General features: G+C 46.7%; 1 protein-coding gene across 1 annotated transcript in view; it reads right to left on the reverse strand.

Moving 5' to 3' along the window:
• CFAP47 (cilia and flagella associated protein 47) overlaps positions 1-26,656 on the reverse strand; it is a 1,094,449-nt gene that overhangs the window by 721,465 nt on the left and 346,328 nt on the right. Inside the window, 4 exon segments of the mRNA XM_075333814.1 lie at positions 8,508-8,620; positions 13,702-13,836; positions 23,095-23,211; positions 23,296-23,393. Of these exon segments, the coding sequence (XP_075189929.1) occupies positions 8,508-8,620; positions 13,702-13,836; positions 23,095-23,211; positions 23,296-23,393 (463 nt within the window).

The following is a 26,656-nucleotide window of genomic DNA, read 5'->3' on the forward strand; positions in this document are numbered from 1 at the left end:
TGTGTGCACCTGCGTGTGTGTGTATGTGTCTGTGTATGTGTGTGCGTGTGTATGCGCGTGTGTGTATCCGCGTGTGTGTATGCGCGCGTGTGTATGCGTGTGTGTGTATGCGCGTGTGTGCATGCGCGCGTGTGTGTGTGTGTGTGTGTGTATGTGTGGCGCCCCTTACCTGGTCAAGCGCCATTGAGTACTGCACCCATGCTGGGTCAGTACAAAACAGGTAATCCTGAAGGCTGACTAGGGTGTGGACACACAGACACTTAGTAACCAGGACACACACACAGCTTAGAGGGGACCCCTGGGCAGTCCCAGGGAGGGGGCGTAGCCCTCGCATCCCAGCTAGTGGTGGGTAGTGGGACTGGAAGCTAGAGAGTTGTGTAGTGGCAGCCAAAGGAGTAGGAGTGGAGGAGCCACGTCTGAGGTGTGGAGTAGAAGATCAGGACACGCTCAGACCCTGCACCTGTACTGGCTGCTGCCGGGGGAGAGAGGCTACCCAGTGGTGCTGCCTGAAATCCACCTAGTGCAGAGGTGACTGAGTAAGGAGACTACCAGTAGACCAAGCCCGCATGGGGAAACAGGTCCCCAGAGCAGGAACCCATCTACTTGGCCTGCCAAACCTGCTGGTGAGGGCACTGAATGTGCCTCACCAACCTACACAGAGTCCACAGCATCAGCAGCAACGAGGGGGCCCATAAGGAGGATTGAGCCCGGAGCCATCTTAACCTTGGTCCACGCTGCCAGCCAACGGACCAGAAAGGGAAGAACGGCAGTTGCGACTTACCTGGGTGATCCCTGCAGTACTACACGTAAGGAGTCACCCCAAACAAGAAGGGCTAGGAAGGCGAGTCAGCAGTCACCCCGACATCAGCCAAAGGGATACCTGGTTCCACCTGGTTCATCATAGCATCGCCTAGGTTGACTCACAGCTACCATCTGAAAGTGAGTAAAAACCCTGAAAGACATTGCTGCTTTTGTGTGAGTTATTCTGCGACCTGTAGTACTACACACTTACACTGAGCCCCTGGGGCCAGCCTCACTCTCGGGAGACCATAACATCAAACTGCATTTACCATCAGCCCCAGAAGCTCCCTAAACTGCAGTAGCGGTCACCCCCTGACCGCAATACCGAGACTGGTGCCACGATTCCCATTGAAGTTAACCTGACCAACCTGTGGCCAGAAGAATCCCCGCACGTGGAGTCCCTGAAGACCCTGAGGCGACCTGAAGGTAATGGAGCTCCACATCTGGCATCATGAACAGGATCAGGACTAGACCTGTTAAGGCAGGTGACCATGTGCATTGGCGGTCTGTCTGAAAAATTTGAAGCACCGCCATATTGCCACTGCAGAAAGCGCACCAAGAAACAACAGCAGCCCGCGCAAGAAGTAACCGCCCACAAAGAGGTGTGGCTACCCAGAGAACCCCTGGAGTGCTCGGACCTTGCAAGTGATGGGAGCGGATCTGACCATACCCAGCGGAGATGTTCCAGGCTGGTGGAAAAGGAAGGAAAAGTCACAAGGCTGCAAGAAATGAAACTCAGAGAGTGCAGAAGGAACCTGGTAAGCAGCAATGACGCAGAGAGAATGACGTCCGCACGCAGTGACCCAGAACCAGGCTCCGCTGCCTGGTGGGACTGGGAGCTTGCCCAGTTTTGTGACTGGCTGCAAGCAAGGATCCTCCAGCAGGTGATGGAAGGGCGCTCAGAGCTACGGGAGCTGGCGGCGGCGGTTCGGGCCTATGAGAGGTGGACCGCGCGACAAGTGCCGAGCTGAGAGGTGACTACCCAGACCCCCATGCTGATGCCTCTGGGTGAGTCCCACGCTGCCCCTGCCCGCTGGGGTACGCTGACCCCACCGGCGCTACAACCAGAGGCCCCTGCGATGCCTGCCATGATCCCTGCTGCGATCCCGACTGAAGTCCCTGCTGCGATGTCTGGTGCAGAAGTGTCTCGTCCGGCCAGACCAGACCAGGCCGCAACAACGCCACGCCCGGCCATTCCAGACCAGGCCACAGCAACGTCTCGTCCAGCCAGACCAGACCAGGCCGCAGCCACGCCCAGCCAGACAAGACCAGGCCGCAACGCCGTCTATCCCTGCCTGCAGAGCAGAAGCAGCCACCGCGCCGCGGCCGCCGACTGAAGAACCGGGTCCTGCGTCACCGCCGGGAGAAGACCCAGTATTCCTGCGGCTCAAGGAGGAGCTGAGTGCATGTTTCCCTAAGGACCTAGTGGACAGATACATAGTCCCCAGGCAGTCACCTGGACCCGGAGTGGTCCCAGAAACTTCTGCGGCAAGATCAAGCCCTACCCCTACTGCGGTTACCAAATCCCTAAAGAAATCGCCATCAGAAGAAGTTGATGTTGAAAAAGAGGAAGACATCTACACTGAAAATGTTGGTGAAGAAGACACAGCTAAAGATGCAGATGAAGGCGCAGAAACCTTCAGGTGTCAGAGCCCTGCAAGCAAGAGCCCTGGTTGTGAGAGGAGAAGGTCTATGAAAAGTAGAGCAAGTAAGAAAGTTACAGTTACCAGTTAAGCAACGTTACAGAAGTTCAAGATGATGTGCCCACACGAACTATTGTGAGAACTCTTTGAAAAATTCTTTGCACCTGGTTTTGTGCATTTATAACGGACCATAAGGCTATGAACTGGCTATAGCCACAAACTCTCGCACTGCATGTAGTTACCCCAGAGGTACCAACACCAGAGCACGCCTGTTGAGGGGCCTGGCTCGCCTACGACAAGGGAGCACACCTGTTTACGGGGCATGGCTCTCCACCACAAAGAAGTGACCCTGACCGAGAACGCCGCCTCTACATTCCTGCCAGAAGTGGCCGAAGATGCGGCTCGACAAGGGAGGCTTACCCTTTAATCACCAACCTCAAGAAGAAGATCAGAGGGTCTTGGGTGGGTTAAGGACTTGTGGGTGGAGGGTGGTGAAAAGTGGTATCTGGTGTGTTTTATAATGTTTTATACTGTTTTAAATGTTTTTATCTGAAAAGTTTGCCCTTTATACCTTTCTTGTCTTTACAGCCCGAGGACGTGCTGTTGGTAACTAAGGGGGAATGTGGCACCCCTGACCTGGTCAGGCGCCATTGAGTACTGCACCCATGCTGGGTCAGTACAAAACAGGTAATCCTGAAGGCTGACTAGGGTGTGGACACACAGACACTTAGTAACCAGGACACACACACAGCTTAGAGGGGACCCCTGGGCAGTCCCAGGGAGGGGGCGTAGCACTCGCATCCCAGCTAGTGGTGGGTAGTGGGACTGGAAGCTAGAGAGTTGTGCAGTGGCAGCCAAAGGAGTAGGAGTGGAGGAGCTGCGTCTGAGGTGTGGAGTAGAAGATCAGGACACGCTCAGACCCTGCACCTGTAGTGGCTGCTGGCGGGGGAGAGAGGCTACCCAGTGGTGCTGCCTGAAATCCACCTAGTGCAGAGGTGGCTGAGTATGAAGACTACCGGTAAACCAAGCAAACAGGTCCCCAGAGCAGGAACCCATCTACTTGGCCTGCCAAACCTGATGGTGAGGGCACTGAATGTGCCTCACCAACCTACACAGAGTCTGCAGCATCAGCAGCAACGAGGGGGCCCATAAGGAGGATTGAGCCTGGAGCTTCTTAACCTTGGTCCACGCTGCCAGCAAACGGGCCAGAAAGGGGAGAACAGCAGTTGCGACTTTCCTTGGTGATCCCCGCAGTACTACACGTAAGGAGTCACCCCAAACAAGAAGGGCTAGGAAGGCGAGTCAGCAGTCAACCCGACATCAGCTAAAGGGATACCTGGTTCCACCTGGTTCATCATAGTATCACCCAGGTTGACTCACAGCTACCATCTGAAAGTGAGTAAAAACCCTGAAAGACATTGCTGCTTGTGTGTGAGTTCTTCTGCGACCTGTAGTACTACACACTTACACTGAGCCCCTGGGGCCAGCCTCACTCTCGGGAGGCCATAACATCAAACTGCATTTACGATCAGCCCCAGAAGCTCCCTAAACTGCAGTGGTGGTCACCGCCTGACCGCAATACCGAGAGTGGCATCACGATTCCCATTGAAGTTAACCTGACGTACCTGTGGCCAGAAGAATCGTCGCACGTGGAGTCCCTGAAGACACTGAGTCGACCTGAAGGTAATGGGGCTCCACATATGCATGAGATTTCTGGAATCTTATAAATATTGCTGGTAGCATAAAAAGCAGCTTTTTTATTAGCAGGTAATTGCATAAAACCAATGAAAACACATGCAAAAAAGCACCAAAGACTCCCTGTGTGAACATAGTGTAAAACAGCTTATTTAAAAACATGGCCAAACCAAATCATTGTAAAAAACACAAATGTGGTTTTGCTGCCACTTTTATTGTGTTTGGGTGCTGGCACAACCATAGTGATTTAATTATGTAAAAATAACTGAAAAATGAGGTAATTATTTCAGCGGCTCATAACTTGATATTAACCCCTGGTGATCCCTTAGATATCCTCGGTAATCTACATGACTGGCCTTTGTACAGTGCTTATAAGCATCTGAGCACAATCTCATGAAATATGTTGATAGATATTATGACAAGAGCGGCATCCGACCATCAATCATCATGCTGAGTGGAAGGACTGAGATCACATAGAATGAGACGGTCACATCAGCCTTTCTGTAATACAGAATCTAATGCCAGGCTGGAACCAATATGAAATGTTTTGTTACTCTCCCGCTGGAAACAAACCAAATGGAAATACTGTACATCAAAAAGCATTTAGCTATAATAAAGGGCTGTGCAATGCGGCAATTCTGCATGCATCACCAACAGTTCAAATCATTTTCCCTCGATTTCTTCTGCCAAATTAGCGCTGACATTCAGTAATGACAGTTAAATGTGAAAAGAGTTTTCTTCCAAAACTATAAGGTGCTGATAAGGCACTGAAAAGGAAAGAAAGGGAGAAACAAGCAAGGTATTAACTTGTCAAAAATGCAAGCTGTTATTTTAAATTATATTATGCCTTGATCCGAAATTCATTACCGACAACTAAGTACGAGGACATTTATAGTCTGCTGATGTAAGACGAAAAATATACAGCATTAAGGAGACGTAATAGGTCACAATCAATAATGGACTCTTTGTACTTCTTTAAAAAGTTTGTCATATTCCCAAAAAAATGGTTGTGAGTATAAAGGCTTACCTGCCATGTAATGTAATTATTCCCAAGGTCAAAGAGTTAATCGCTCGCTTACTGCTGACAATGACAACTTACACAGAAGAAGGGATCTCTTCTTTGGATGCATTAGCTTATAAATAGGGTTTAGTAACATTAAATGATTTCATGCGATGCAGCTAAATGATATGATCGCTCAAAAATGTGACTCCATTGCCTTCAGCCTCATGAACTATATACCTACCAATTTCCTTCTGCTAACCATAAATCCCAACAAGCTTGACTAAGAGTCATAAAGTAGTAGATGATATGCAATCACTCACATTTACTGCTCATGCAAACTACCGTATTACAGCTCTATATAATCTAAAACCATATAAAATGTACAAAACCGCAATATGGTCCCTATCGAAGTCTATGGGGCCTCTCTGTACCTAATGTATGTATGCCTCCAATTATATTTTCAGAGAAAAAACTGTCAGGCTCCCTCAAAGGTGAGTGCTCCCTTGGATTTTTTTAGGGGGATTTATCTCAGCATTAATCTCCAGACTATGGGACTCAGAATGTCAGAACCACAGAAATTCCATGTGCCTCATACAGCCATAAGATGCAGATGCCCCACCTCTGAATATATATTATTACTAGTGATGAGCGAATATATTAGGAATAGTGATGGGCGGACCAGGACTGTAAAAGTCCATATCCATGTGGTTTTAAAAGTATCTGAACTTCTCAGGGAGCTCCAGCTAATCCGGATGAAGCAACTCGGCAAATAAAATAAAGTAAAAATAAAGCAAGCGTGCTATACTTACCGAGTCTCCGGCATGGCTGTAACTGCTTCTGGGCTGCTCACTCTACTTCCAGGGCCACTTATTTTCCTTCATGCATATGCACTGCTTCCTCCGCCCGCTGGTAGTCCTGGCGTCTGTGATTGGTTGCAGTCAGACAGCGACCCCAGCCTGTACAACAGCGTGTCGTACTACTTGCAATCACAGACCCTACCTGCGAGTCACTGTAGACTGGAGTAAATATAAATAAATAAAGACAAAATTGGTGTAGGGTCCCCCCCATATTAAGATACAGATAAAGCATACAAATACAGGCTGCAGCCCAGCCGTGCTTGGCTAAGTATCAAAATAAGAGGAACCACATCCAGGATTTTTTTTTTTTTAAATATTTTAATAAATAATTATAAAAAACGGTGTGTGCTTCAACCCCAATTTTGATACCCAACCATGATAAAGTCTGACAGCTGGGGGTTGGTATTCTCAGGCTGGGGAAGCCTATGCTTATTGGGCCCCTCAGCCTAAAATTAGTAGCCTGCAGCCATCCAGGATTGTTGCATCCATTAGATGTGACAATCCCAGAACTTTACACAGCTCATCGGGGTAATAATAACTGGTTAATAACAGCTCGCAGCTGCCACTTAGCCCTAGATTAATAATGAGGAGGCATCTATGAAACCACCCCATCACTAAACTATAATTGGAAAAAATAAACACAAACACCGAATAAATCCTTTATTTGAAATACAATAAAACCACCCTCTTTCACCAATTTATCACCCGAAAACACCCAGGTCCAACGTAATCCACATGAAGTTACATGGCGATTCCAGCTCTGCTACATCTGAAGTGATGAGGGGAGGCCATAGAACATGAACGCCCACTGTGGGCTTCAGGCAGAGAATGAGCTGTGGCAGTGATCGGTGATGTCACTCATATTATTTGTGGTCACACCTGGAAGTTCCCACGGTTCTCCACCTGACAGGTAACCTGACCTCAGATGACCTCAGTAAACTCAGTGACCTCACCTCAGGTGAGGTCACTGAGTTCACAGACCTGCATCTCCTGGCAGAAAACCGCAGGATTTTTTTGTCAAGAGATGCAGATTTGGTGCTGAAATTTCAACAGCATATTTCTGCACCCAATCTACACCACCTGGCAAAAAAATGAATCACTACCATTGTTGTCACGTCTCCACCGGAGTTGACTTCTGGTTCGATCACCAGACACCGCCGCGTCACCACTGTGGACGGCGCTGGGGACAAGGGAGAAGTTGGTTGCACTGCTGGACGCAGGCTCCGCTCATCTATTAGGCTGGGTTTCACCAGGACCTGCAGTACCACTGGTTGACTGTGGTGATGTGTGCCTTCCTGCTTGAGTAACTACCTTTTAGCTGGGGTCAATGGGAGGGCACCACACCCCTCTTATGCTTTCTCCCTTCTGCTGGCAGGTGCCAGATATAGTCCTGTAATTCCCTGCTAGGCTCAGGTTCCTTGCTGTTTGTTTTCCCGTATATTGACCTTAGCTTGACTACCTGACCACTCTTCTGCCTGCCAATTCTGAACTTCGTTGCTAGCTCTGGTTTTGACCCTTAGCTTGATATCTGACCATCCTCCCGCCTGATGATTTTTGTCCTTGTTCTACCTTCTAGATTTGACCCTACCTGGTTGCTACTCTTCTCAGGACTGCAGTCTTCCATGGGCAGCGATCACCTGGGCCCTGTCGTAATTCCATATCCCTGTGTAGGGGTTAAAGGGTTGTGGAGTCCAGGTTCCTGCTTTGTGGGCGGTTGCCTCTCTCCACCTGTTTCACTGATCCTGAGTCTGTGGCTCCAGGCAGGCGTCACACATGTCATGCACAGCCATTACACAGTGCATAGCAGCGACATATATTTGGTTATCTCAGCATGGGAACATTTGTTTTAAACACATCCAATTGTGGAAATTATTATTATTCCAAGATCTACTGTATTGATTAAACTTTAAAATGAAAACCCCTTTAAGTAGTTTTACGTAATACTCTAGTGAGGCAACCGAGGAACAATGTAGATGATGGAGCAAGGAAAGCAGGTCATCACTAATTTCCTCATGTAAAATAAAAACTGGAACAAGGTCAACAACAAGAGGACTGTTGCATTGATAGCGATGTCAGCTCTGACACAGCTTTTACTCCCTGTCAACTTTAGTTTTGAGTATAAAGGATGATGTATTATGGGTCACACACAATAATGTATACTCTATTGGAGAACACAGTAAATGTCATACATGTTTTACATGTCAAAGCACATTGACCCAGTTGACTACTACTCAAGATAATTCAAGAAAAGCAAAACTAATGGTCTTCAAGTTGGAAAAAACCTCACAAATACACATACTAAAAGCCACGGATTAGTCTCCATATAAACTGAAAGAGCAATACATATATTCACAGGGTTTACCATATATGAATAATGTAAACATCTGGATATCCCCTGGTAAAAATGAAATCCTTATTATTCACAATTAACATGCTGTATTTGTGTATTCCATATTCGGGCTGTCTGAGCTGTCGCTTTCAATGAAGACAATAAGAAAGGTTACTTACTTTGGGGCAATCGTTATCATGTTTCCTTTAGGCAATGAGAAATCAGCTAACTCTCGACCTACTATTGTTGCCTGGTACACTAGTGGTTTGCTGCTTGGATTTTTCAGACGGACCTGTTCGAGCAACATAATATTACAAAGGTCAGACTATTGATCAGTGGTTGTGTATAGGTTCTGTACTGACTGATTGTGATTGAACAACAGCAATAAAGAACATTGCTCAGTTATAGATATGTCAGCTCGGTCAACCGAGAAAATATGAACTTGTTTAACCTTTATTACAGAATATTCCTAACTCAACTTCATACAAAAATTAATATTATATGTACCACAAGGTTTATTAAAAGCCATTTAATTTGTCTAAATCAATCAACACAAAGGATTGCAAGGAATATGCATAGTATGCGCTGAATGTGATAATTTTTCCCGCTTTTTGGAAATGGTTATTAAGAATTTTGGGAGATTATTAAAGGGATATTCCCATCTCCAAGATCCTATCCCAATATGTAGTAGGTGTAATAATAATAATTGTAAATAGCGCCAATTAGAAATGTATTACTGTTCTCCTGATATAGCCATGTTTCTAACCTCATGTTCAGGGCCTTGCAGTTTAGGTATCCACAGCTACGACCACTCATATAGTGACAGTTAGTTAGCTGCTCGCGGTCATAACCATGGATAGCTAAGGACCTGCAATGCCCTGCACATGAGGTAATAGACATGATATCAGGAGAACTATACTATATTTCCAACTGAAGGTAGTAGGATCTTAGAGACGGGAAAACTCCTTTAAAGAGGTTGTCCACTGCAAAGCATAGTGGCCCGATCGATTTAAAGTAGGGAATTTCTAAATACCTTCTTTACTTCTTTTTCCAATTCAACCTGTCTGTCCGCTCATCCCCATTATCTGACATGGGCTGCTGTGACCTCTTATGTCTGATGTCATGTCAACTTCTGAAATTGGAAGTTGACCCAGCATCACTGAGGTGAGACCAAGTCTCCCTAAGTAACTGGGCTCTGAATGGATTGTCATTGCACGTCATAACCCAGCATCTTGTGCGCTCTCACCTTCACCATTTAACAGAGCGCCGCAAGCACGCAAGATGCTGTGACGTATGATGAAAATCCGCCCACAGCCCAGTTATTCAGGGAGACTGCCGGTTCAACTTCCAATGATGAGACAACACCAGACATGAGAGGTCAAAGCAGCCACGTGATGGGGATGAGCAGACAGCGATAGCGCCGCTCACAGGCTGAATCGGAAAAAGGAGGTAATAAAAAAAGTCTTTCCCTGCTTTAAATTGATGTGGCCACTTTGTAGTGGACCACCTTTTTAATGTGGGCGTCACACGGTACGATATATCGGGCGATATGTCGGCGGGGTCGCGTTGTAAGTGACGCACATCCGGCATCGTTTGATAAATCATAGCGTGTGACAGCTACGAGCGACGGTGAACGAGCAAAAATACTCACCTTATCGTTGCTCGTTGACATGTCACTCATTTTCAAAAAGTCGTTTCTTCTTCTGTGTGCTGCTTGTTCATCGTTCCTGAGGCAGCACACCTCGCTCCGTGTGACACCCCGGGAACGATGAACACAGCTTATCTGCGTCCCGCTGGCAATGCGGAAGGAAGGATGTGGGCGGGATGTTTACGTCCCGCTCATCTCCACCCCTCCGTTTCTATTGGCTGGCCGCTGTGTGACGTCGCTGTGACGCCGAATGTCCCTCCCCCTTCAGGAAGAGGATGTTCGCCGCCCACAGCGAGGTCATCCGGGAGGTAAGTGCGTGTGACAGGGGGTTAACAACTTTGTGCGCCACGGGCAATTAATTGCCCGTGACGCACAAACGACAGGGGCGGGTGCGATCGCTCGTGCAATCGCACAATAGATCGTCCCGTGTGACGCCTGCATAAGTGTTGCAAGATGCATACATTTAGAAGTCACCTAAACTGTTTCTGGCTGCATCAAAATGGCATATGAAACTATATACTTGACAAGTATACTTTATATATACTTTTTAAAGCATTCTTACAGTACAGCATTTTACCAAATTGACCTAAAACTTTTGCACAGTACTGTATACACTCCTCAACACTGAATTTGTAACACCAATATGGAAAATCCGTGAAATTATGAAAATAGCAAAATCCTTAGAAAGGTTAATGGTGTGCAAATGGTGAAAATCTTGAAACAAAATTATCAAAATATTTGCATTAATTCTGTATCTACTATGAGAGCCAGAAATCCTCACACTTAAGGCCACTTTACACACAGAGATAAATCTTTGGCAGATCTGTGGTTGCAGTGAAATCATGGACATATTGTTCCATTTGTACACAGCCACAAACTTGGCACTGATTATCCACAATTTCACTGCAACCACAGAACTGCCGCAGATTTATCTCTGTGTGTAAAGTGGCCTTTAGACGCCTTGCCATGCTATCAATGAAGCAATTAATGGAGAAATTTGATTGAGAAATGTTTTGCTACACTAAATGCACTTGGCCACACAAATCATCAAGATCCAGTGCTGGCAGCTCACTTTACAGTTGGTGACTAATGATGTCTCAGGTGTGCTTAACAGGAGACAAGTCTGGAGACATTGCAGGCCATGGTAGCATGTTTAGGCCACATAAGCTGCTCACATTAGCACAAATAGCATGAAGCCTGGCATTATAGTGTTGCAAACACAGCTCCTGGGACCCTTTGGAGAAATAACTGTACCACTGGTTCTATAACCACTCAATCAATAAAATTCTGAGCTGATAGTGTACCTGGAATAAAGGCTAAGGGGATCCAGCTACAAGGTGTGCCGCCCCAGCGTCAGCAGCCAAAGCTCCTCGGATCGGGATCCGCGGTGGCTTGAGGGGTCTCTGGACCCGGGAGGGGTCATGCGGCCACTCAAAATAAAAGGGGAGTATTTACAGGGGGTTGTGTGTTTAAAGTTCATGATGCCACCGATGGTGTGTGGTAAGGTGGAGTACCACCGCTGCTTTTGGAAGCGCTCGGTGGCGATGGGATGGCAGCCAGGTGTTTAACCCCTCCGTCGGTAGGGGGGAATGTGCCGGGGCTTGGTTATGGTAGTGAGGGGATACCGTCGGGGAGGAAAGGGTCACTGCGTACTCACTCAGTCCAATAACGCTGACACCGACAACTTGTAAACCAAAATTATGAGCACCGCTGCAGCAGGGAGGGAACACGCCTGGATCCCGTGCCCATTGTTGCTTGTTTGCCTGTGACCTTTCCCTTGGCACCTTCTTTACTGTTTGGCCCCTGTAGTATAGAACTAATCGTGTCCGGCTCACCCGTATGGCTAACGGAGTGAGCTTGCTCTCAGGGTTCACACTTGGGATTTTCTGGACTGTGTATAGGGAAAGTCCAATCCCCCTCGTTGCGCTAGTACCCCGATTTTGGAGCGGATGGAGGACGATTCCTGAAGACTTCGTCCTCGTTGGGTGAATTACCAGGACGCGTGAAGCTACTTCCTGGCCTAGGGTCCACGTACCCCGTCGTGCCTTGGCCCCTGCCCGGAGATGGCACAAGGCCGCCGGGTGCCCTCCTCGGCAGTTCCGTGCCCCTTATCACGATCCCCTGCGACCGGGATTCCAGCTCCTACCAGGCCCAGAGCAACGACTGCCACCTAGTAGTCTCAAGGAGCCCTGCTTCCCAACCTCTCAGCTTGAGAGTCTCTCCTCAACTGCCTGCTCCTGACACTCCTACCCTCCCTAACCAACCCCCCAAGTGGGCAGCCCTATTCCCTTCAGGCTACCCATTGGTGTGTCTGGTGGTTGTGGTGCAGAGTGTTCCTAGGATTTTAATTAGCTTGTACTTAGCAACACCAAAGGTCAGGGACCCGTAACCAAGGAGGATGTGGATACTGTGCAGAAGGGCAGATTGCACAATACCCTGTGACGACCTGATAGGCCAGGGCGTCACACATATATTATGCCTCCCTACATCATTCTTTGCATGTGGTCAGGTGGCAGCAGCAATTGGAAGTGACCTGCACGGTGGAGTGGTGGGAAACTGTAAACATAACAGTGGGATAGCCCCTTTAAATGCAGTGCATTTTATATCTGCTACTTAAAGAAGGTGTTGACCTTATCCATCACATACAGAGATATGATAGATTGTAATTCCAGTACATTTTTCTATAATGATTGTGTGGCCTAAATTTGTGTTTTTTTCTTGTCTGTTTGTTTTTGTTTATGAAAGTAAAGGCTGCTTCACTGACTGGAGATAAATGGCTAAATATCAATGGGGGTCTGCGAGTGCTTTATTTTTTAACATCTACTGTAACAGTGGTGAGTCCTGAGTGAAAGGAAAAATGAGGCTTTTGACAAAATGAATGTGTCATGTCTGGAAATTGGAAGTCTTGACCCCTTGAAAGGCTTTCTATCTCTATTTCCGAGTCAGTCAGGTTCCAAGTGAACATTCTAAATCAAAATAGTGAGAAAAATCTGTACTGTCTGCGGTCAAAAGTCAAATTACTGGACTTGATCCCAGACGACACATCCCATGGCTGTTTCTGCATGAGTTCTGCACAAATCTTTTTGTTGTTTTTCTTTATGTTTATTCTTTTATATTATTTGCTTTGTTTTTTAGCGTATGATGCCAAGTAACAAAACCACATATAACAGGCAGGAAGAATTCTAACAGAAAACCTTTAAATGAAGCTGCAAAGAATCTCTTTGAAAGCACCGGGAAAGCACAATAATGCAAAACCTGCAAGAGACATTATTTTATCAATAGTGGTTTCTATCACGTGATAGAAAATTCAAGTGTAGGGATTGCAAAATCAACAGAACGGCGTAATTTTACCATTTTATGCAACATAGAATTTACAAGAAAAGTCGTGTATCTAGAGGTATCCTAAAGCGCATAAAGAAAATTTGGATACATATTTGGGCTATGTCGGACAAGTCTCTTTTTTTTTATATGGATTCGTAAGTGGTAAAGAGACCTGTAAACCTCAACAAGTAACAAGCTCCAAATGCAACTTTATCCAGATTCCTCTGTATTTCTGTTAGCTGCTGCCCTTATCACAGTAATTGTCCATTTAAATTACTGGCCATTATTCAGAATATTCACTTCAAACTAAAAGATTTTACTCTGTGAGCAGTCAAATAATGGTGCACTTAGGAAATGGTTACGAAAACGCACAGAAAATGCCTTAACAATAGACACTTAGTTACCTGGCGTGAAATCGTTTGGTGAAGAGCTCCATCAAATGTAATTGTTTTCTTAGGCACATAGAAAGGAAGTTTTTCATGCAGATATACACACAGCATTAGCATTGTTACTGGATTTGGATCACATAGATCTGTGGCCTATAGGATAAAATGTATATGTCCTCTATTAGTGACATGAAAACCTTAATACATTGCCCACTGTATCTACCTGTATCCTATAAGGAGCATCAACTCTAAATCAAAATCTTACAACCTACCCGAATAGTTTATTCACTTTTCAAAATAATAAGATAAATAAATCATTAATATAATAATAAATATCAATGTATCAAGCTTACAGATATTAGTGTAAAAATTACCGTATATCCAAACAAAATGATAGTGGTTTAAAACATACCAGTTGTCCCAAGAGTATTTTTTTTATATTTTTTTTTACATATTGCTCAGAATGGGTTAAAAAAAAAAAAGTAGCAACAATCAAATCAACAATCCTCGCCTTTCCATGTCACGATGGTCTCTCAGCATTTAGAGACTTCTGAGAGGTTCGAGTCTGGAGTTTCAAAGTGCTCTGAAGAATCAATATTAAACATGTTTTCTAATCCTTTGGTATATTAAGGGTTAATATCAGTTTTGGTGCCCAGCCTTCTGCAGCCTCAGAGTCTGGCTGCAGCCTTGAAATTTGTGTTGGTATCCTTTTTCCATTGTCTGTCTTCTCTCCTTTCATATTGATTAGTGCAATAGTGGGATTAGTGCGTCTGTCTGCCATCTCAGTAGTAAGGGTGAGTTCAGGGTTTGCGAGGGGTCTATGTATCCTGCTCAGCGACGGGGTGAAATAACCCGTATAGGGTTGGTTAGGGAGTATAGGGTACAGCTACTGGTGAGTGCAGGAGGTGTCCCATCTTCCTCCTCCCTATTACCAAGGCCCACTGTTTTAAAGTGTCCCCAGTGTCCCCCTTGTATGTTGTGTGTTGTGCACCAGACGTCTTTAGGTCTGAGCGCAATTGTCACTTTGTGTATACAGACATATATATAGACTTACTGTACACCTAATGCAGACCCTCTCGCAGGACGTTACCTATCTGTGTTCTCAGGTGCTGCAGCAGTTGTGACAAATTTCTGGGATTCTGGTCACGGCTCATGCCCAGACTCAGCCAGAATCCAAGATAGCACTCCCAGACAGTTTTTTTGGAGGGAGGGATAAATTAGTTACATAGAGGGAAGCTTGTAAGTTACACTTCAAGTTCTGCCCTTGTTCCTCAGGGACTGAGGAACAGCGAGTGGGGATTGTAGCCTCCCTGTTGCGGGAAGATCCCCAATCCTGGGCGTTCTCTTTGCTAACCAATTCTCTGGTATTATGGTGGGTGGCTGAGTTTTTTACAGCTTTGTCTCTGGTCTTTGGTGATCCTGATGGTGCCTCCCTAGCTGAGACCAACTCCGTAGGCTTCATCAGGGGGCATAGCCAGCTGTGGAGAACTGCTCTGAGTTCCGAATTTGGGCCACAAACAGCCAACAGAATGATACTGCTCTCATGAGTCAGTTCTGTCAGGGTTTGTCTGATAGGCTGAGGGATTCTCTAGTTCAATATGCTGCTCCAAAGTCACTGGAGGCCGCCATGGCCGTTGCTATTAGGGTGGTTAGATGCCTCAGAGAGAGATCAACCATGACCTGGTCCCCGGTAGTTCTTCAGGTCCCACTGGTGTATCTTGATGAATCCAAACAGTTGGTGGGGGTCCCTCCTACTAGTATGTCATTTGCGGTTTGCTGTGGGATGAGGGCTTGCTTCTACTATGGTTATAAGGGTCATAATATTAGGGTTTGTCCATCCATACCCAAACAAGTAACATTTATTAAAAAGCAGCATCCCCCTGTTTGTGTGGAGGGAGGTGAACAGAGCGTGTATATTTTCTGCATAACACCCATCTTTCCTACTGAAGTATCTAACGAGAGAAGCGGTGTTAACCTTCCCACTCCTCAGGTTAATTCTAGACCCCCCGGAGAGGTGGTCGAAGGGGTGTGGTCATAAGGTTGTGCAGTCTAGTCGTGATTCCTCTGATGTCAGTCCTTCTGAGAGGTTACCTGTTTCCAACAAATGCAGGCATGGTAATGTTGAGGTCCGGACCTGTGTGTGAATGATTACGTGTGGGCGTCCACAAAAAATATCAAGTGGAAGGGGCTCTGAGTTCAAGGTCTGTATCGTGTAGCAGACATTGTTAACATTGTGGACCTGATGCCACGGTGAAAGGCTGTCATCACAGACACCTACTGCCTAGAGAGCCTTTCTGGTACCGGTGGAAGGATTTTTCATTGTAAATCCAGCACCTATTGGGGGGGTACAGAGTATCAACTGGACCCACATAAGGACCACATAGGACCTTCATTTTATGGAGAATACAAACAACGAGGAGATTGATGGCCTAAACAGATTAGAGATAATTTGATATATCTATATCCCCTGATGAACCCCAAGACGTTGGGGGGAAACGCGTCGGGATCAAGTTAGTCCTGGCAGGATAAGTACTAGGACCACAGGTCCATCATCTTTTGCCTAGACCCTTAATTTCATGTATCTTCCCAGTTTCATAGCCATATAGGTATTTTGTAAAACTGTGAATTGAAACCCTTAATTTGCACATGAGATTTGGGTTCATTTTCGTAATTGTTTATGACTTATGACACATGACTGTTATGCACCGCTGCACAATTCACTTGGTGGTGGGCTAGGGTCAGGAGCAGTTACAGGGGCAGATAGGGCTAGCCGCCGAGGAACGGGGGGCACCCAAAAAATCAAGGTATTTTTGACCTCCGTTGTTAGGTAGGGAATAACATCAGGGATTATCAGACCCCCTATCTCATCCTCATAATTATCAGCATTATAATTCAATACAGTAGGCGGTGCACACCCCTTGTCCCCTGTCCTCCTTCAAGACCTTATTCAGTTATCACTAAGCACGACTTGTTGATGTCCTTACTTCTGGATATTATTCCAGAAATCAGTACTATTTTAGTATTTTAACAGTATTAATAAAAGTGACGTTTTAGAGAGTTTTTTCTGGTTTTCAAGTGATCCTCTAATCTAAATATAACTGAAATCGGTTTATGGCAGACATTGTTAACCCTATTGCCATTCAGCCGACGCTACCCAGAGCACTAAATGCCCATAACGTTTAAAGGTTGTCACTCAGGAGATGTATTGTGTCTCCAGAGCCAACATCATTACCACCATCACCGGTGTGCGTTAATGGTAACTTTGGAGATCAGTTCACATTAGAATCCACATGTGTTTTCCGGATAAACTGAGTCTTGAGGGTCCTGAGGTCCCATGTTAAAGGGGGAGTACTGTCACAGTGATTTCTCAGCATTTAGAGACTTGTGACAGTTCAAGCTGGGAGACTCACAGTGCTCTGAGACTCTTAATATTAAAAGTGTTTTCTTTTTATTTGGTGTATTAAGGGTTCATATCAGATTTGTTGCCAGCAGCTTTCTTCCACTCCATTTCAGATGCAGCTGCTCTGTGATCATGCAAATCCCCTACAAATAGTTGCAATACTCATGAACCTTTGCTGGTGAAAGAATTTGTCACGCTGTACAAAGAACTGGTAAGAAGTAGTACAGCGTATTCCACAATAGGTGGCAGCAGAGTAGTGAAGGAGAGTCAAAGTAACACTGTAACAGAAAGGAGGCTGAAGTACAGCAGAGTAACTTCAGCAGACAGTTCACAGGTGAACCACCAGGGGGCAATAGAATAGTCAAGCAGTCAGGGTCTAGTCTGAAAGTCAAGTCACTGCAGAGGGAGGATCAAGATCAGGTCAGAAAACAAAACTGAGGTTGGATGCCAGGAGATCAGGTATGCAGAGGGAAACACAAAGGGCACAGGGAACAGAAGACAAGGCCGGAGGGTGAGAAGACACAAACACAGGAAGGAGGATGAACCAGGATGGGTAAACAAATGACAGGAGCGGGAAGTCAGAGACTGGGACAGACGGACGATCGGGGGAGGGTACAGGTCAGGGCACAGTAAGAAGTAGTCAGATCCAACAGGAAATCTCAACAGAGACAGTTACAGGCTGCAGAGTAAAACTATAACTAGCACTGGAATGCTGGTGCAGCACCCAGATATAGTGTCTCCTGAAACTGGAACAAGGATGATGGGAGTTAACCCCTGTCATGACCAGGCCCGGTCTGGGAAACTCTAGAGCAGGGAATACTGGTCCTGGATCATGAAAGAATTCAGTTTTGTTCAGGCCGTCTGGGTGGAAGGAGCTGCTGGGGTTCTGCCTGGTGCCCAGCCATCTGCAGTCTCGGAGTCTGTCTGCAGCCATGAAGTGTTTGTTGGTATAATTTTTCCCCTGTCTGTCTTCCTTCCTTTTATGTTGATTAGTGCAGTGGTGAAATTAGTGCTCTTGCTGGTCATCTCACTAGTAAGGGTGAGTTCAGGGCTTGCGAGGGTTCTAGGTATCCTGCTTGGTGACGGGGTGAAAGGACCCGTGTAGCATGCATTAGGAAGTGCAGGGTACATCTGCTGGTGAGTGCAGGAGTTGTTCCATTTTTCCCTTCCCTAGCGCCAAGGCTCACCATTGTTAAAGTGTCCCCCTTGTACGTTGTGTGTTGTGTAGTGCACCAGACATCCATAGGTGTGTACGGACATTTCCCCACTCCGTGCATGACACTCCTATTCCATTGTTATTGAGTTTCCAGTTTCTGATACAGGAAATGCTGGGAAATTACACTTAGCCAGTGGCTGAAACAGATCTCCAGTTTGACTGTGTGGTCATTTCCTTGCACACTGGGGTGTTGATATAGGACTAGTACATAGAGACCAATGGAGGATCTGGTCAATGTCAAAATGGGGGGGTTCTTGATTAGTAAAATGTCACAATGTGACTTGTTGGATAGTGTTGGATAGGGGCCCCCATGCTGTCCCTCATGCTGGGGGGCCCTGTGCTTTCCCTAATCTCAGGGATACTCTTAATGGCGGAGACACCTGAGTCCCGTTCCTGGCTCTGATCCTGACCAGACCTAATCTTATTTCCTCCCTCCCCCTCTCACCAGGGAAGGACGGGGCAGGAGTGTAATGTTAAACACAGATGAACACACACAAGAGAAAACCAAAACTTTGACACAATGCACACACACACACACACACACTCACACACACAGGATAGAAAAATATGAGATGCAGGAGGAAAACAAGGGCAGGAAGGAAAGTAGAAAAGACAACTTGGGTAAAGTCGAAAACTGCTCAAAGCAACAAGAACTACAAGCACGAGATAGCCTGGGAGACCACATCACACCACGCCAACTAAGACAATAGGTTATAGCTGGCATAGGAGGAAGGACCCAGCCAGTATATATATGTGGGGAGCAGATGTGATTGGCTCCCTCACAACAGCTGATCAAAGGAAATAAACAAGCAGACTAGCAGAGATTAACTCTTGCTAACCTGCCCATGAATCAGCACACAGCAGATCGACATTTGAGTCTGCCCTCGTTGTTCCCAGACACCAGAGAATCTCCCAGGCAGAGTGTCAGAATCTGCAATCTGAACAAGAACTGATTCTATCATGACAGTTGTTGAAGTCAGTGTGACATAAAATTAGTATTGCAACTTTTCTTTACTCACTATGAGCTAATTGTAATTTATTTTACCTTTGCCATTGATCTATAGAAGATATAACTTTCTTTTTAAACATCATTGCATGCTTTCATCCACCAACATAACTGTTAAAAAGGCTGGTTAATTAGATGGGTAAGCAAATATTGGTCAGTCTGACTCTTGACAACAATAGTGAATGATGCACCACATTGAAAAGCTCTATAGTATTTTGTACTGTAAGGCCCATTTTGCTATGTATGGCCCTAATTAAGCACCTGTTGTGATGAGGATGTTTCCAGCATAGGCTTTATTTCCTATCTCAAATAAACTACACCTGAACCAACCGGTTGCTCTATAGACTAATATTCCTAGCTGCACAGTCCCTGATGGCCTCACACAGACTGGGATAACCCTACGCACAATACAAGGAGAGCACAACTTGGACCTGGCTGTCTAATAAGCTGTTGAGTATATCATGTACCCCCTACGGAACCAGGGAAGTACCAGAGCACTATAGCTCTAACTAGGGAAAATGTACAGAGATAGGAGAAGTTCCAGGGTGTGGAAACAAAAAAGGTGCATAAGTGGAAAAAGGAAAAATAATTGAGGTAAGAAAGATTCACCTACTACAAAGTTAATGTAGAGGAAAGAAAGGTGTAGGTAGACAAGAGAGCCAATTAATAGAATATCCAAAGCTGGTCTCCATCTGCAGGCAATAAATCCATGACAATGAGACTGGAACCTCTAGGCAGGATCCACACAGGAATTTAGCCAGCAGTGAAGACCAAGATCGGGAAGGTAAAAATAGCCGTACCCGGAATGTGATAGGACAGACTAAATAATCAGTGTAAACGCCTGTTGCCAAAAAGAATGAAACAAAAGATAAGAGATAATTAATATTCAGACAGAGACAGCTGTGCCTCAGTAGAGAAGAAAGTCGGTCATACAGCACAGGGTCGCCGGATGGAGCCTTGAGGCATGACAGCAGCTAAGAATAATAATTCTATTTGTATAGCACCAACATATTCCACAGCATTTTATAATTCAGAGGGTACTTGTGACACGCCCTACCAGGGCCGTGGGGGCACTCGGAACCGGGCCGCAGTTCTGTTCTGAGATGTCACAACTGCAGGGCCTGACTCCGTGACCCTGGCGGTGGCTTTTGTAAAATGAGCTGAGGGAATATTTACATGGGATGATGCTTCGTGACGCCACCTGTGGTATTCGGCCAAGTATGACTGACGCTGCTTAGATGGCAGCACTGGGGCAGATGGTGATGCATCTGAGATGGTACAGATCTCCACATGTAGAGCTGGGACCCCATTGCAACCGTAGGCAATTTTCAGCCAGTGGAATGTCGGAATAGTGTGGGGCTGGCGGCGCAGGCAATGAGTCCAGGACACAGCAGGGTGCAGTCACAAGTTCTTTACTCACAGTTGCCAGTTCCAGTTTATCACGGCCGGTCAGATGCTGCCCTTGGAGTGCTGAGTTCTGTGGTGATGGAATCCAGTCGATCCCAGGGTAATTCGGAGGCACAAGACTGGTGTACCTTTCTGTGTCCTTTCCTGGTCTTCTTCCTACTCTGGCTTCTCCCTCCTGCTCTGCGTCTCACACAAAGTGGATTTGCGTGTGGTTGTGGTTTCGGTACTTGAAGTTACATCAACCTCCTGTTTTGCTTGCTGAGCCTTGTAGTTCTCCACTAGTCTAGGGGCCGATCCCTTTAACAGCCAAGTCCCTCCACACTGGTGTATCTGATGTGGATGTGAGCCCATGGGTGGATCACTCACTTCCCTTGACTCTAGGACCCCTTCTTTCTTGTCCAAGGACGAGCTCCTCCGGCGCCAGTCTTCGGAACCTCTACCCTCCGCTTCTTCCTTCGTTCTCCTCCTAACTCCAACTCCTTCTATCTAGTTACATTTTCTGCACTCCGTTCTAAGTGTCCACCCACTAACTAACTCCACCTCCAGACTAGCTCCGGAACTGTGCTCTCCCTAAGATGCAACTCGCCCTAACCACAGCCTGATGGAGTGTAGCTCTACTAAGAGTGTGTGTGTACTGTGGTCTGTGTGCTCCTCTTTACCAGGAATGGGGTATCACACCTCTGGTTGAGGTGCAGTACCTCTGTGGCGGCTGGACCCTCAGGGGCGCCACACTTGTACTGAGAATACAGACTTTACAGAGCAATGTGGATGCATGTAATTATTATTATTGTAAAATATTTTTTGTTATTAATCTATAATAATGTCAATAAATGAGGTATAAGAAAGAGGACACCCATATGGTCTCATTTGTTAGATGTAAACATTATTAGTAATACAGACATGACATTACTGTCTAGGTGCACTGTAAACTTACACAAAAAGGACTCTAGTCCGGCTTTCCTATCAGTACTGTGCGGCAGTTGGATCAGTGTCCTGACAACTTCCTCAGCTGGCATCGGAATGTTGGCACCTTGGATACAATAAATAGGCCTTATCCAGCATCATAATATAACAGATGCCGACTGAAAGAGTTCTCAGGACCCTGGTCCAATTACCGCAGAGTACCAATGTAAATACCGGGCCATGGCACTGCAAATCACTTTGCTCAACTCTAGTGCAGTCTAAAATAGTGAAAGATCCACCTGGCAAATACTACACCATTTGCATAATAACATCTAAGAAGAATGCAATGGACTAATAGTTATATGTCTGCTATAATTCATTAGAAAGTGATTCCACCACCCCTTCTCAACTCCTTCTGCCACCCTGAAGTATACAGAAGCACAATGGCAGACAGGGACGGTAGCAGCCAGGGAGAGGTGGGCACTGTAATTACCCGGGATAGGTGTCATTATTCTCTGCTTACCTTAAAGGCTGCTTTACACGGTACGACCGATTGTGCAATTTCACAATCGATCGTACCCGCCCCCGTCCTTTTTGCGTCACGGGCAAATTGCTGCCCGTGTCGCACAAAGTCAGTAACCCCTGTCACACGTACTTACCTCTTGTGCGACCAGACCACGCTGTGGGCGGCGAACGTCCACTTCCTGGAGTGGGAGGGACGTTCGGCGTCGCAGCGACGTCACACGGCCGCCAGCCAATGGAAGCGGAGGGGCGGAGATGAGCGGGACGTAAACATCCCGCCCACCTCCTTCCTTCACATAGCCGGCGGCGGCCGCGTGACGCAGGTGAGCTGCTGTTCATCGTTCCCGGGGTGTCACACGGAGCGGCGTGTGCTACCCCGGAAACGATCAACAACTAAATTAAACGATATTATGGAACCTAGCGAGCAGTACACGACTCACGATTTGTGAGCGATACTGCGTCGCTAGGAGGTGTCACACAGGCCAGCATCGCCAGCGATGTCGGATGTGCGTCACAAAAACCGTGACCCCGACGATCTATCGCACGATAGATTGTCTGGTGTAAAGCAGCCTTTAGAAGTACAAAAATAATATGGTGACAGATTCGCTTTATTATTTGACATGGAACATAGCATATAAAGCAGATAATATACCAGTACAATGTAAGGAAAGGAAGACAAATGTTTATGAAGATCTACTAATGTAATGTTAATGTTTTTCCAGCACCTGGAGAAATTAGTATTGCTGGAACATTCAGCGTTCAGATTTTAGTAACGTGGGCAAGAGGGTCAAATGGTTTCCTTGGAGCTCGGTAAAGTACCTCTGTGCAGTCATTTTTCGATAACAATCAGCGTAATGTTGTAAAGCAGAACAAAAAAACAACCTTGGAATCTAAATCACCGGCAATCCCAACAACAAAGAGGATTAATATATTGTGGAAATGAATTAAGAAAATCACCTGAATATCGATGTTAAGACTTACAGCCCGGAATGCATTGACTAGAATCAGGCAATTGTGTAGGCACTGCTCCGGAGTCTCAGGGTTGGTATACATATTTGTAAAGTGAGTGGAGATCTGAAAACAAATAAAACATGACTATTACGAAGTCCTCCAAAGAACAGAATGTACAGGGCCGACTGTAGGGAAATGGGTACTCACAAGATATGGACAATATGCTGCCACCTGAGCAGCGAGAACAAGCCCATCTAAAAGGTCTTTATCAAAGTTCATAATCCATCGTGTGGTTGGTATGTCACCTAGATAAAAAAATATGTGCATGTAAATATCTAGGTATTAACTATTCACAAACTGATGGTAACACAGTTATTATATTGATATTACAACTGCAAGACAATGCAGCTTCCCATTTTCATTAGTAGATGTTCCCTTAATGTTATCCCTATTGCTTAATAGAGTATATGGAAAAGGAGCATTCCCGATATGATAACCCCTTTAACGTAAAGTGCAGTTTTACCCAGAAGTATTCCTCTCTTTTACCAATCTGAAGTCATAGATACCTGATTTTATATGTTAGAAGATATCTGCTACATTTATGCATGAAAGCCAAGCAGCTAGGATATTCACTAACTTGAACTATGAAAAAATGTTACTGTTCTTGTAGAGATAAAAGTAGACCCTAACATGTGTAGCGCCCCTGAAGCCATCAGGGAGTTACAAGGTTCTGCATCCTCACCAGGATGCGGGGCCTACCCCCTAGGGCCGCGGAAGACCAGTGCCGGTCACACACAAACACTTCACAAAATCCCAGTTTTTCCCCAACAATCCCCCATAGAATGGTACACAGCTAGAGCCGGACCAATGGATGGCTGCCTACAGGTGGAGCCAGTCCAGTCCACTAGTTGACCAGATGGGAGGGGCAGACTGTGGACAGTAAGAAAGACAGTAGGAGTCTAGAGGTGACTGTGAAAGTGAGCAGACGCACTGACTTGGAGTGAACAGTAACCTGGGGCCCAGGAAGGTAGTTGTCGGTGGAGTACTCCCAGAACTACGCACCATGGGATACAGGACCCTAGGTCAGGCAGAAGCTCCAGGCAGGACTGATAACACCTGCACAGCGAGGGGACCATCAAGGACCTCGTTGACTTTAGAAATCCGAGACTCAGTAGCAAAGGGAGAACCAGGGACAGGACCAGAGACTCCAACCCCACAGGGTTCACGCTACCGTCATAAATAATGCAGTGGAAAACCACTGGCCGGGGACCCCCAGTTGCTCTATGCCACGGGGACCCACCAACCAGAGACAGGTGCAAGGGAAGAAGGCACCAGATTATTAAACTGGCACTGGGACAAAGGGGACCTGAAGGTGAAACCAGCTTGCCTCGGGTGACCAGTTACCACCAGAAAGTGAGTAAAGAACCAGTTGCACTGAACCCCTTGTGTGGGCTACCTTCTTCCTACACATGTCATTTCACCTACCCTCTGGGGCCCGTCCCTGCTTGCGGAGGGTATAACATCCAAGCTGCCATTAACACCAGCCCCAGTAGTGGACATTGTGCAGCAGCGGCTCCATCCACATAGCGCAACACCGCAATTGGGGTCACGTGTGAACACTACTGTAATCCCCTGTAAATATTTCCCATTTTCAAAAAGATACCCAGGGCACGAACCGGGCAACGGCCACCAAAGTGAAATTCCCCAGATATACACTGCCCGGGACCGAGTACCCCATAACCCAGGGCAACACACATGCATTGTGGAAATGCATGCAAAAGTGGGAAAACTCTTTTTTTTTTTTAATTGAGCGTTTACTAAAACTTACTACCTAGAAAACTCTTTATAAAAGTACTACCCCAGCATTTTTTTTTCAGCACTGGAGTGGCACTTGAATCTATAGCATCTGATATGAGAGCATTGGATGCAATATGCTAATGACACTTGTCAATAAACTGTGCTCCAATTCTTTTGCAAGTGAGAATATGATCACAGGTGAGAAGATGGAGAATTTAATTTCTACATTTGCTGTCTCTGTGTATATGTGACACCCCACGGAGTTCAAGGTAAGAGTTTTCCTCCGTACCCAGTATACCCGTCGTCGGGCCAGTGGTTTGTAGAAGTCGTGGCCTGACCCTGTTCCGTGGCCCCGTGGTGCACAGTAAAAGGGGTTAGCAAGGATTGTCCTGGAGAGGTAGTCACCGGTTACAGTGGTGACTGGGGTCCCGGCTTCCTCCGCTGCGGACCCTTCCTCCGACCTTTCCTCCTCCAGGAGTGAAACGGATGATGTCAACAACGCCATCTGTGGTGTGCGGCCAGGGATAAGGCCGCCGCTGCATGGTACCTCGCCGCGTGAGATGTTGGGGTGCAGCCGGGAAAATATCACTCCCCACAGGTGGAGCGCCCCCCGGGAGGGAGAACGGGGAAGTGGGAATCGCTGGATCACAAGGCGATGACAAATAGAGTCAGAGTCACTGGGTTGCGGGTTTCAGATTTTGTTTACTCACAGTTCTTTCATATTCTGCAATTACTCCATTTGTTTCCAGGCAGGGCAGAGGTTAAATTCTGTAGAGCAGCTTGTGGGCTTTCTCCCCCTGTGATTTTGTGTGGTGGTCCCCCCTCCTTGTTTGTGGAGCTCTTGAGACCCATTATTCTGCCACCTGAAGCTGCAGGGCTCTGTACTTCATCCCGGCTAGCCACCACTCCCATTCCAGGTCTCTGCCGGGTAATGGACCTGGAGTCTCCTAACTGGCGCTGTCCGCTTTCTCAGCTTAGGAGTCCTCAGTAGAGATGAGCGATGTTCGAGGCTCGAGGTTCGCCAATTTCATGTTCAAGTGATTTTGGGGGGTGTTCGAGTGGCTCGGCGAACTCGAGTCTTTTCCTTAAAGCTCGACAGTTCGAGTAGCATTCGAGAACGGTTCGATCAACAAAAGTGTGGCTTTTTACAGCTACGTGTGCAGGGAGCCATTGCTGGCAGCCTGCGGTAAGCTGGTAACCAGGGTAAATATCGGGTATCCAAGCAAAGCGCTTTGCTTTGTAACCCGATGTTTACCCTGGCTACGTGTGCAAACATCCCCGAAAGCCACACAGAAGCACTTCCGTGTGACTTCCGTCGGGTGCCGCTGCAGTCTGTGTCCCGCTCCAGCCCCAGCTCCAGCCCCGCGGCTGCCCGCTCAGCAGTGTCCACAGCTGCCTGCATTGTTCGGTGTCCACAGCTGCCCACACTGCAGTGACAGCAGCCGCGAGGATGACAAGCGCTGCCGTCAGGAGGTTAGTGAAGTTCCTTACCTGCGGTAATGAAGTCCTGCCCTCCCGACGTCAGCGCTGTCACTGTCTTACATGGCTGCCGCTTGTCACATCTCCTCTCGCTGCCGACCCGAGACTGTGACTAGCGGTGATGTCACAGGCACCAGCGATACTTGGTTGTGAAGGCGGCGGTCATTGAACTCAGTGACAGCTCTGCTATCAGGAGTGCAGCGATCAACGCAGGTAATGTACCTCGCTAGCCTCCTGACAGCAGCACTTGTCATGCCCTGCAGTGACCTGGGCTGACCTATTGATGTTAGCT

Source organism: Anomaloglossus baeobatrachus, chromosome 2 (assembly GCF_048569485.1).
Source record: "Anomaloglossus baeobatrachus isolate aAnoBae1 chromosome 2, aAnoBae1.hap1, whole genome shotgun sequence".
NCBI classification, from domain to species: domain Eukaryota; kingdom Metazoa; phylum Chordata; class Amphibia; order Anura; family Aromobatidae; genus Anomaloglossus; species Anomaloglossus baeobatrachus.